Genomic DNA, 13,241 nt, shown 5'->3' with positions numbered 1-13,241 from the left:
AAGGTAAGCACTGTGTACTGTGAGAGAGGTGAGTCTAAACTGAACTGACTAGTACGAAGTGCTGTAGTGAACTTTGGACAGTGATGTCATCATATCAGCTGTTGTATCCTTTCAATAACTGAACTAAAAACTTGACTTGAATGTTAATACTACTTGATTAATTGTTTATATTTGACTGTATATAGTTCATATGTTATTAAATAAATATTTTATTAAATGTCCTTAGTTGAATTACTAAATATTTAACATACCGGCCCCCCCTGAACCCCTGGGTTCTGAAAACAACACAAAAAATGAGAAAATCAATAAAAAAGGGGGGTGGTAACTCCTCTTCACTATTCCATAGGAAGGACAGACACCTTTGTCACAGGACGAGAGAGGTGTCCACTTGCGGTCTTCAGGTGCACGACCCGTACTATTCCATCAGTACCAGGTGAAACGGAGAGAACTCGTCCAAGCTTCCAGGAGAGTGGAGGCAAGTTGTCTTCATGAATGACAACCAAGTCATTGACTTCAATATTCTTCTTGGGGTTGACCCATTTATTTCTCTCTTGAAGAGTGTACAGATACTCTTTCTGCCAGCGAGCCCAGATATGTTGACTGAACTGTTGGACTACCTGCCAGCGTTTTAATCTGTTGATAGGAATGCTACGCAAGTCAGGTTCAAGAGGTGTCATAAGAGGACCACCTACTAAAAAATGACCTGGCGTCAAAGCTTCTAGGTCCGAGGGATCAGAAGAAAGAGGAGTTATAGGCCTAGAGTTCATCATTCCTTCAATACGGGTGATTAAAGTCGAAAACTCTTCCAGTGACAGGGTCTGTTGTCCAATGACTCTTATTAGGTGAAATTTCACACTTTTGACGGCCCTCTCCCAAAGGCCTCCCTGATGAGGTGCATGTGGAGGTAAGAAGTGAAATCTAATATTGAAATTCTCAGCGTAGCATTGTACTGTGGAATCCTTGATTAAATTTTCAAAGTTGCGTCTGAGTTTTTCGGATGCACCTGTGAAATTTGTAGCATTGTCACAGTGAATATCTGAAACGATTCCTCGTCTGGAGACAAATCTGGTAAGAGCGGCTAAATAGGCATCCGCTGTTAGGTCGGTTACTACTTCTATGTGTACCGCCTTAGTAGAGAAGCAAATAAATATACAAATATAAACCTTGATAGGTTGAACTCGTCTTAGTAGATGTTGCTTCACAAAGAAGTGTCCTGCATAATCTACACCAGATATGGAAAATGGCCTTGAAGGTGTAACTCGATTCATAGGTAATTCCCCCATGAGTGGAGAAGAATGAGGAGGTTTACATCTGAAACATTTTATGCATTTAAAGATCCTAGATCTTATTAAGCTTCTAGCACTGAGAATCCAGTACTTGTTTGCCAGCATAGCCTGAGTTAGAGTTGGACCAGAGTGCAAATATAAGACATGATGGTGGTCAATCAAAATATCAACTAACCTATGACCTTTAGGTAGCAAGACGGGGTGTTTGTGATCTTCAGAGATATCAGCCTTGTTTATTCTTCCCCCTACTCGAATGAGGCCATCTTTATCCAGATAAGGAGCTAGGCGTCTAATGCGTACAGAGCAAGGTTTATTGGATTTCAAACATGAGATTTCTTCAGAAAAATATTCTCGTTGAACCAATTTACAAATCAGGTTATGAGCCTCTTTTATCTCCTGAGAAGTTAAATTCCCAATTTGTTTAACTTTATTTCTGGTGTTATGAATGAAGCGCAGCAGGTATGCGGAAACATGAAGTAGTGTTGTCCAAGATGAGAAGCGAGTGAGGAGAGAAAATGGTTCATCCAGAACAGCAGAGAGAGTGTTAACTGTGAGAATCTTAGTTTCAGGGATAGACTCTTCAGGTAAAGATTTACAGACAGACTTTGGCCAATTTTCTTCAGATTTACACAACCAGACAGGTCCATTCCACCAAAGTGTGTGGTTAATCAAATCTTGTGGGGCGGTACCCCTTGACCCAACATCCGCTGGATTTTCTAGTGATGAAATATGTTGCCAAAATGAAGGTGGGATATTTTCCTGTATTTCTGCAACTCGATTTGACACATAAACCTTGAGTCGATAAGAGGGCATGCCAATCCATGAAAGCACGATTGTGGAATCGCACCAAGCTGTGTATGAACTAATCTTGCAGTGAGGTGAGAGAAGTTGTATACAGTAATTTAGGAGCTTAGACATCAGGTGTGCTCCGCAGAGCTCCAAGCGAGGTATGGAAATACGCTTCAGAGGTGCGACTCTTGACTTCGCTATCAGAAGATAAGTCGATATAATTCCTTGTGAATTTACAACTCTCAGGTAAACACAACTACAATATCCTGCTTCACTTGCATCAGAAAAAGCATGTAGCTGAATATCTTTAGCAGAAGAAAGTCCCACGTAGCGAGGTATCTTGAGCATTTCAATATATGGAAGTTCATTGGCGAACTTGTTCCAAACTGATATAACGCTGTCGTCTAGGGGTTCATCCCAATCGAGACCAAGTGTCCATAAGTATTGCATGAAGGATTTGGACCAGAAGGTTACAGGAGTTAACCATCCTGACGGGTCATAGATCTGTGATATCACACTTAAAACAATTCTTTTTGTAGGAGTTTCCTTAATATTTTGAGTTCCTACAGAATAAGAAAAAACATCTTCATTAGGAATCCATTTAAGTCCTAAAACACTATGAACTGGTTGTTCGGGAGCTCGAAAACCAATAGGTTTTTCTTTGTGATCTTCAGGGATTGACTGTAAGAGTAATGGATTATTCGAAGACCATTTTCTTAACTCGAAACCTCCTTTTTTGAGTAACTGAACCACATCATTTTTCAACAAAAGAGCGTTTTCTACGCAATTACTACCCAATAGGGCGTCATCGACATAAATCTGATCCTTTAGAGCAGTTGCGGCTAGAGGATGATTTTTTCCTTCATCAATAATGAGTTGTTGAATGACACGATTTGCCAAGTAGGGCGATGATGTGAGCCCATAAGTGACAGTCGCTAGCTGATAGATTTGAAGAGGCATTTTATCATTCTCTCTCCAGAAAATAAGTTGAAATATCTGATCAGATTCCTTTACAAGGACTTGTCGAAACATCTGCTTGATGTCGCATGAAAAAACAACCGCATGTCGGCGAAAGTTGAGAATGATGTCACATATGTTGTTGTGGAGTTTTGGTCCTTGATGAAGAATACTGTTGAGAGACAGAGATGTTGATGTAGGTGCTGATGCGTTGAATACTACCCTTAATTTTCCATCTTTAAAAATTCCATGATGTGGAAGGTAGTAATGAGGATTATTTTTAAGACGTGGTGACTGACAGAGTGTCATATGTCCCGAAGACAAGTAATCTCTCATAAAATCAACATAAGTTTCCTTGAAATCAGGATTAGAACGAAATTTATTCTCCAGAGACCAGAATAGGGATTTTGCCATTTTGCTCGAGTTGCCTAATGATGACGGATCGTCTGAGAAAGGCAAAGAGACAATATATCTTCCTTCAGGAGTGCGAGAGTGCGTAGATACAAAATGTTTTTCACATTTTTCTTCGGCTAAGGATTGCTTGCTTGTAAGAGGGGGTTCCTCTACAGCCCAAAACTGTTGGATAGAGGTGTGTAGATCCAAACTATTGGTGGTTAAGAGTGTGACTAATCCATGAAATGAATTTTTGCAAGTTGAGGCGACAGGGGTCGATCCTAAGAGCGCATATCCAAAAATGGTGTCAATTGCTACAGGCATATTCTCACCAAGTGACAAAAACTGGCCTTTCACAGAGGAGGCAAAAAGGTCAGCTCCAATTAGAACATCAATAGGAGCGGGTTTATCAAAAGTAGGATCGGCTAACATTAAATGTTGCATCTGTGAGCGAACTTCAGGAGTGATCTTAGCTCGAGGTAAATCTGGAGTGATATTATCCAAAATGAAGACAGGGTGAGAGCTTGCCAATACATATCCACTAAGGGACTGGAGAGTGACATGAGTTAACCCTTTTGTTTTCACCTGAGCAGACGAGATGCCATTAATAAGCGTTTTATTAGCATGAGAGCGCTTAATCCCTAAAGACTGAGCACATCTTTGAGTAATGAAGGTAGACTGAGCAGCAGAATCTAAAACTCCCCTACAAACTAGGGTCTTACCTTCGCTTGATTTTACCACAATTAAAGCAGTGGCAAGAAGAACTGTGTTCTCTGTATTTGTCAAACCAACAAAACCAGATTCATTTTTATTTGAGTCAGAACTTGGAGCTCGTTTGTCTGTGTTACCTTTAGACACATTAGGAGAGGGATTATTTTCAGAATCCATAAAATGCAAAAGAGAGTGATGTTTTCTTTTACACGTAGAACATGTACGCCATGAATTGCATTCCTTTACCTTATGCTTATCGCCAAGACAGTTGGTGCACAAATTTTTGCCTTTAACAAAATTATACATTTCTTGTGAAGTCAATTTAAGAAAACCTTTGCATTGATAGATTTTGTGATCTGCACCTGCGCAAAATGTACAAACAGTGCGAGGAGTTGCAATAAGCGCCGATTTATTTGAGCGCTGAGGGGGTTTTACTTGAGTGTGGTGGCCTAAGGTACCCTTAAGAGATGATCCCACATTAGTAAGATTAGCTGCTTCAAGATTTACACAGTGAGACTCAATGTACTTGGTTAACTCATCTAACTTAGGAGTTACAGAGTTATCACTTCGACTCTGTTCAAAATGATGGCGAAAATCAGAATCAAATTTTCTTAACAAGTGAGAGGTCAAAATTAAATTTTCCTGAGAAATTTCTTCATCTAGAGCTTTAAGTGCTTCAATGTTTTCATTTAAAACAGACAAAAACCTTCTAAGTTGCTTCACTGAGGGATTGTGAAGAACTGGTAAGTCTAACACATTGTTGACATGAAGAGAGATTAGTAATCTTGTATTCTGATACCTTTTAAGTAGAGATTCCCATGCAATAAAATAATTAGCATTAGTCATAGGGATGTTTTTAACAACTGAAAGTGCCTCTCCCTCAAGACAGCTTAACAAATAACTCATTTTTTCAACACCAGAAATACTATCATTTTTATGAATAGTATTTTCAAACAAATTTTTGAACGCCATCCACTTTTCATGTTGACCTGAGAAGGTACCAAGTTGAAGTTTAGGAAGCTGTACACTAACCTTAGTTGTAGCTACTTGGCTGATAGCTGCATTGGAATCATCCAGGTTTGGCTGGCTCGACTGGTTAGAGCTTGGGGAAGGTATCAAGTTCACACACAAAGAGTGAATAGACACATAGAGATCACTTATTTCATCTTGTAATGTTGAAATTGTAGTGATATTTTCACTTTCATCTAATTCCTCAGGTAAAGGCACAGTGCCGAACAACTTATTCACTAATTTGTCAAAATCATTATTTTTGGCTGTAGCGGTGGAATCCAAAAGAGTGAGCTTTGTTATAAGTTGAGGAGTGATAGGTTCCTTTTCGATAGCAAGCACTTTTGCTTCAATTGACTTAAGCCTGGCTAGCACAAGCTCAGATTGCTTCACAAAAGTTGAGAACCTCATTTTGAATAAGTCTTAAATTCAATAAAATTCCAAAATAAAAATAAATGCAGATTAAAATAAGTTTATAATGAGCAAAACTTATTTAAAGACAGCCAGGATTCATTGTATTAAATATTAATATTAGTCAACTTGAAATCAGAGAGAAATATTCAGCCATAGTATAGGCCTATAAAAAGTTTAAGTCCCAGAAAATATCTACCTGCAATTATTTCCAGATAATAAATTTGAAATTCAATAAAACATGTTATTTCAAACACAAACTGTAATTAAATGTTCAATCCGTATTAATAAACATTCTTCTGTCACTTTAATTTAAAAGTGTAAGCAAACAATTGAGGTTATGAAAACATAAACAAAGTCTTGCATAATGACATTTAAGTTTTCATTTCTATCCATCAGCAGCGCTAGTGTTGATCAGCTGTGAAGTTGGTATGACTTCCATGATTTTCTGAATATTCAGCAACAAGAGAGAAACTTGTTTCACATTACAGGGGGGAGAGAGGGGGGCAGACAGGATGCAGCCCGATAATGCACAATAGAGAATAGACAAACTATGCATGAAAATACAGGAGTTGTAGACAGTACAGTCTGAGAACAAAATTTTCTGTCTGGGACAACAAAACTTTATGTGTTATTTCACAAATTACTGCAACAATTTAATAAATTGATAATAATGTGATCAAAAATATTTAATCCTCTTGTTAATGATACTTAATGTTGATGACAGATTTATTCAATTAATTTATTCAGTTCAAATAAATACAAAACTTAATAGTCACAGTAGATTATTTTCCATAGGCTGGGAAACTTCCGGCTCGAAGGACCATGTTATATATGGTATTAAGAGGTAAAATTGTGAGAAATACCTTTAGATCCTAAAACTGAAGATCCATTAGGGTTTTGGTAGAACAGGAACAAGATGAGCAGAGAAGCGATGGCTCTGGCCAGAGTGAAGAGAATCGAAGGACCACAGATGAAAGATGATGTTGAGAAATGACTATTGTTGTGTAGTATGTAATTCTTCACTGACTTAAATTAAAACTCTTCTTCATTAATAAAAAGAAAGCAATTCACTACTCATGAATATTCTGGACTGTACACGAAAATTTACAACACATCTACTTTAAATAAAAATATCTTCTTGGATCCTAGCTTGACACTTGGTACTATAAATTTGGAATCCATATTTAAATGAGAAATGATGAAATAATGCACTTGGAGTGGTAAGAGAGAAAGAGAGATTAAAATATTTAATATGGACTAAACCAAAAGGTAAGCACTGTGTACTGTGAGAGAGGTGAGTCTAAACTGAACTGACTAGTACGAAGTGCTGTAGTGAACTTTGGACAGTGATGTCATCATATCAGCTGTTGTATCCTTTCAATAACTGAACTAAAAACTTGACTTGAATGTTAATACTACTTGATTAATTGTTTATATTTGACTGTATATAGTTCATATGTTATTAAATAAATATTTTATTAAATGTCCTTAGTTGAATTACTAAATATTTAACAATACTAATAAATCACACATATAAGTTTATAAAATCACGTTTGCAGTGGATTTTGCAGTTTAATAGAAATATCACGTTAGTCCTTAACTGGGTTAACACTTGAAACCCAATTATGTGGAGTGAGAGTCCGTAACATGATCATAGATATACTGGAGAGAAGCTGAGGCATGTCTGAAGTAATGAATTACTTATATAATATCAGTAAAATATTGTTAGGGAGTTCTAAGAAATTATACTAACTAGTATTAATGTATTTCATAAAGGAACTTTACTAAAGCAAGATAATATATTAGAGAGATGCACCTATTTAATTTATATAACATTTATATTAATTGTGTATGCTATTATTCAAATTTGGGGAGAAAATCCAAACGTATTTGAGCAATGCGATACAGAATATTAGAAAAACTCATTTTGAGGATTATAGACTATATTGTGAAACTTGCTTATAGGTCTGAAGGATGTTTTTTGTATATTTGTGACCATTATTGAAACTACACGTATGTATTTTTTTAGGGAAGCATTTTTGTTCTATAGTAATTTCCATAGTTCTGTAGTATTTGATTCCTTTTCATTAAGAATTTCAAGGCCGAAAATAAAATTTAGCTATAGTTTGGTGTTAAGTATGGATAAAAAAATGGTAGCTATAATATCAACTTTCTATAATAGGTATAAATGGGATTGCATACACAAATTTCTGCCTGTGTAATTTGATAGATAATTTGTCGTAGTAATGACATATCATTTGAGTCTATGCCGACTATAGTTTATTCCTTCGTTCTTCGAATTAGTCATACTCATTTGCTCTATTTATGATGCATTTGTTGACACAATAGTGATTAATTAATTACTCAAAAGTGCAAAGTTGTAAGTCATAACTAAGTTTTAAGTTCAATGAAACTAATGAAGAAAAAAAGTTTTTAAATAAAACAGGCATTTAACTTATTACCATACTGTGATATAATATTTGAGACAAAAACTGTGTAAGAGGGCAATTTTATTGTAATTTTGTAAAGTTAGTTACGTTTAAAACTATAATTTATCATATCTACCAGATACAGCTATTTTATCAATATTACCAATGTACGTTTCGAAACCATTATTTTAATTTCTTCGAGACTTTTTTAAATCCTTCACTCTGCAAGTTCTTTTAAACCACATGTTCTTAAGCTAGTCCTGAAGCTAAGCAGGTAACATTTGTTATGTGCCACACAACTACTAAGAGGCTCTTCGACAGGTGATTTGTTTCTTGGTCCACTCGCTTAGTTATCTCTTTGTAAATCCATTCTTTTGCTTCTTAAAAAGAAAAAAAGACGAGATATACATCTAATGGCTTCTATAGTTGTGAGAAATATCAAGCTTCTCTTAATTGTGAACGTATACTTACGCATATATTAATGATATATCCTGTTGTTGGTACCTTTTAGCAAAGTTTTATCCAAACATACTGCAGCCCTGAAAACATAAGGGGCCCGGCTATTACTGAGGGGGAAGATTTGGGTGATGTAAAAATTCTAAAATTTAAGTAAAATTTAACTCCAAGGCCATGACGGAAAACAAATTCACCTGCAGTAGCACAGTACGGTAGATTCAGAGATACCTATACTGTATTAAATATATAATATAAAAGCAGTTACGAAAATACTTAATAATCACCTTGATTAGGTTAGCTGAAATGTTTTAGGCTTACTACCCCTTATTGATTTGACGCTATATTACTTGTATATAAACCATGAATTATATATTAGAAAACATGTGATGTTGTAGAACTATGCTGGACACATTTGGTCTACAATGACTTACACGCAATTAAGAGTATTTTATAACTCCATTTTATTACTTTTTCTCATAACAGAATCGTGTATTTTTCCCCAATGAGCAGTTAAGTAATCAATATGCATAGTAATTAGGCTACAAAACATACCAATATGGTGTACCGGTATCAGGTTTCAAAATTTATTTCATAGAAAATTCAACAAAACAAAGTTCTCACAAAGTTATCCATGTTTATACAGTAGAAGCTGGATGATTTAATGGGATATGCAATCATCTCTTTTAAGGAAAATATCTTAATAAAAAACAGTAGAAAACAATGAGTGAATACAAGATGACTCTTTAAAAGCAAAAATACATTGTGTAATAATTGACACATTTAAAATAAAGTTTTAATATTGTATATTTTATATATATAATATATTATATTATACATATATATATATATATATTATACAATATATTATATTGTATATATATAATATTGTAATATTGTATGATAACTGTTCATTATATAAGGAGAAGCCTTAAGACATTGACATGAAGCTTTCTAGTATATTCATTAGACTAGGTAGGTTTTCTGAGAAACTCTTCGTAACCCACTTAACATTTATAATTTCATATTTTTTCTGGAAGAAGTGCCAAGATTATCTTAAGATCTTCTTATCTTATTTTACATGACTTAAAATTCAAGCATATTCTGTGCCTAAACAAAAAATTTAATAATTTAACTTATAATTAAGTGATAACTTAACTATACTTAATTTATATGTAGGATAATGTACTAGTTAAATAAACGTATGTTTTCAAGTTGAAAATTTGTAATACTTTCTCGTAAAACGTTTTTGTTTCTTCTTGATAATTATATATTTAAGCTTATATGTACGCTGATACAATACAAAATGATAACACAAATACACGTCTCAGGCAAATATGGCAAAAAATGTTTCCTATGTTATATCGCGAACATGTTATTTTTTTAAAAGAGGTGCTACTATTAAAGTAATAAGTTATAATTTTTAGTATAGTTAAATTATATTTTTGATTGTAAACTTTCAACGAAAAACACCAAAGTAATCAAGCATTACACGGAGCAGGTGCTGACGTCATGATAGCTTCAACAGCTGAGTCAATGCTAGGTTTACCCGTTCACTTTTCATTTAATAAGTTAACAAATTGTATCAATATAATTTTTTGGTAAATCATATTAATCGAACTGATATAATATCCTTAAAACTGGAATCATAAATAAAATACATAATAGAACTTCAACATGTATTTCAGCTAACATTTTGTACTTTTACATGTATAGAACTAGTATATTTCGTACCGAGGACCAAAAATGAGGTTTTGCTAGCTCGAGTTATGAGTTTTTATGCCAATGTCTGTATTTGAATAGATCAAAGGCAATTAATATTCTTGATTCTTGAGTATATTTCGTACCTAAGGCTGAAAATGAGGTTTTGCCGGCTCGAGACGAAGTCGAGAACTTAAAACGATCGAGAGCTGCAAAACCATTTCGGTCCGTGGTACGAACGCTATTTTTCACCACACTATACCCTATTACCACTATTCACCACAATAATAATGCACACTAACAGTCAACACAACTACAACTTTAAGGTTATGTGAAGAATTAATTTGAGGAATCAGCAAAAATAACAATAAATAGTTGCTAGGCAGTGGTGACAGTAAAAAAGTTCTATTGCAATGCTATGGATACTGATTGTGTATTGAATATGCATTCATGTTTTAAGAAAATAAGCGGAAAGCTGATTTTGCGGCCCTAGGGATATAAAAACCTGCTCGGTCCCCAAATGACGTTCACAGCTGGCATGGCCAGCAAAACGCAACTATCAGCCACCGATTGAATGTAAAACAGCTAAAAACATATTAGTGTGGTGAAAAATATATTTTATCATTAAAACTATATTTTTTGATTGAAACTGCATCTTGCTTGATCTAATAATAATAAATCACCTGTTTGCACTATTGTTGTTAAGAAATTTTTGGAGATTGAATCTTGGCTGAAGGATAAGTTATACTAGATGCTTTTAACAGTAAGAAATTAAATAAATAAATATCAAGTAAGTCAAACTTGCGTTTTGACACCTGGTTAATTTTATACGTGTCTAAAGTAATTGTGCTTAGGATTTTGAAATGTAAACTGACATATACCTATATAAAATTTGCAGTACAAAGCTTATTTGGAATTTTAAATTCTTAGTGACGTATTATATCATTACTATGATGTTATTACTACGATACGTGTATTGTTATTATTACGACAGGATAGTTGCCGTCTTATAGTTTAATAAACGTACAGTAAAAATAATAAATTTGACTGCTTGGTAGAAATATGATTCTAACATGGTTTTAACTAACTATTTACTTTGCATAATTCATGCAGTATACTAAATTTAGTAATAAAGATTTTATGAACCCCACTTGGACCAGGAATTGCGTACATATTTAAACTTTTAAAAATACGCTTTTAGGCTTTATCTATATATTAATTTGAAACTGTTTTTCTTTGTAACAGCTAATTTGAGAGAACGGCTGGGCATAGAAACTCGGTGGAGGTGTCTAAAGTAAGGGCTTGGTCTGTAGATGAGCCATCAAAAGAGAAACGTGGTAAATTCCCTTGGAGCTCTGCCTCAGTGGCCTTTAAATTCTCATCCCATGTTATTCTTATGGGGGAAAAACGGGATTTTGTCACAGCTAATTTCAGAGAACGGCTAGGCGTAGAAACTTGGTAGGGGTCTCTAAAGAAAGGTCTTGGTCTGTAGATGAGCCATCAAAAGAGAAACGAGGTAAATTCCCTTGGGGCTCTGCCCCACAGGCCTTTAAAGTCCCCTCAGCAGATTTGTTTACATTATGACCTTGTATAATTTTACACTACTTTTTAATGAAACAGCTGTTAATATTTAAATTCTGATTTACTGAATTTGTCTAAATGAAGTACTGTATTTGCAAAGGTTTTTTTCTGATTTTAAAATCGATTTTCTTCTGCATCGTGTCGTGTTTTGCAATATGATGTTGTAATGTTATAATGTGCAATCCAAATCAGTGGAAAATCCTAATATCACAGTAACTCTAAAAATTATTTCTTATGGAGTTAACTTATGTCTATTGTATCGGTTGGACTCTGCCTTTTTTTACCACTTCTTGGAGATTGTACGTAGGCGTGTTGCACGTGGATGATGTTCTTTGGCGTATTGCATCCGTAGACGATACTTGGGTTGGTGTAATTATTACAATGGAAAAAGCGACAAATCCTTGACAATTTGATATAGGCCTACTAAAAATAAAACTGAATTATAAGAAATAGAAATAATGTTTTTTTTCTTCATTTATAATCGTTATTATAGAGAGCCTAATGAGGCTATGAGTGGGAAACATTTATAGAAAACTCTAAAAATCAAGATCAGCTTTTGAAAAAAGATATAATATTTACAAACAATTTTGTTTATATTTAACTGTTGTGTACATCGTGAGAATTTCCATAATCTTTGAGTCGACTGTTTTAAAGTTATCGGAAATTATGACCATTATTCGTTTAAAAATAACGCCTGTAATATTTCGCAATTGCTCGAATTCGAGCAACACGTACACTAGTATTATTGTAATTTTGTTTTAGGCTAATATATATTACCACAATTTTAAAACTTTACATAAAACAGTACAAAGATACTAGACCTTATCTGATTAGGTCTTTTTTTGAAAATTGTTGATTATCTTTTAAATTAGAAAAGATTGGTTCAAACAATATCATCCAATGTTTAAGCAGGGGTTAGTAGTTCCTTTTAATTAAATGAAAGCATTTAGAGGAGATAATGTTCTTGAAATCGTCGTTTAATAACAGAGAAAGACGATTATTTCCAAGTGACAGATCGTGAAAGCGTTATCGACGTGAAAAAATTTTGTTAGCAGAAATTACGTTTGTCGTCTGGCACCGGAAACAAACTGGAGCAAATATATCAACAAGAGAAGATAGCTTCAGTTATTTTTATCTAGATTGTACAGCTTCAGTGAATGTCCTCTAAGGTTATGAAAGTGTATAAAACTTTGAAACATTATGTATTATAAAAGTTTGAAAAGTTTCGAACGTGGCAGGATATTTGTATTTATTATTAATTTTAATACAGTGGCTGCAAAATATTATTCTAAACCAAACATATATGGCTTTGGACTATTTTTTAAAAACATTTATTGATGTACTTGTGACAGTCCGATGCCTCCATTAAAAATTCCACAGGCATAGAAGACAAAAAAATAAAAAAACAACTGTGTAATTAAGTCAAAATAATATAATAAAATTGTTTTCCTCAAGGAACGGTGAATACATATTTTCTTATTAATTTGTAATAAGAACAATAGTAAGTAACAGAGTAACA

The 13,241-nt window shown here is 34.1% G+C and overlaps 1 protein-coding gene across 1 annotated transcript; it reads right to left on the bottom strand.

Annotated features, from left to right (window-relative positions):
* Positions 1-335: 335 nt before the first annotated feature.
* Positions 336-5,555, bottom strand: LOC129003317 (uncharacterized). The gene is made up of 4 exons (XM_054431610.1): positions 5,169-5,555; positions 4,595-4,709; positions 1,462-4,273; positions 336-1,311 (listed from the first exon to the last, which is right to left on the bottom strand). Exons 1-4 carry the CDS (start codon positions 5,553-5,555, stop codon positions 336-338), a joined length of 4,290 nt encoding a protein of 1,429 aa, XP_054287585.1.
* Positions 5,556-13,241: the final 7,686 nt, after the last annotated feature.

Source organism: Macrosteles quadrilineatus, unplaced genomic scaffold, assembly GCF_028750875.1.
Source record: "Macrosteles quadrilineatus isolate MER2022 unplaced genomic scaffold, UCM_ALF_1.0 Scaffold_9__3_contigs__length_116548681, whole genome shotgun sequence".
In the NCBI taxonomy this organism is placed as follows: domain Eukaryota; kingdom Metazoa; phylum Arthropoda; class Insecta; order Hemiptera; family Cicadellidae; genus Macrosteles; species Macrosteles quadrilineatus.
Note: the sequence above shows the minus strand (reverse complement) of the source record. Positions and strands in the feature narration are given on the sequence as shown.

Excerpts from the sequence above, each read along its gene's own strand:
- LOC129003317 (XM_054431610.1), bottom strand. The coding sequence starts at position 5,555 with ATGAGGTTCTCAACTTTTGTGAAGCAATCTGAGCTTGTGCTAGCCAGG. Across the intron at positions 4,710-5,168 it reads GCCAAGTAGCTACAACTAAG|AGTCGAAGTGATAACTCTGT; the intron begins GTTAGTGTACAG and ends CATTTTGAACAG. Across the intron at positions 1,312-1,461 it reads TTGCTACCTAAAGGTCATAG|ATGTAAACCTCCTCATTCTT; the intron begins GTTAGTTGATAT and ends AAAATGTTTCAG.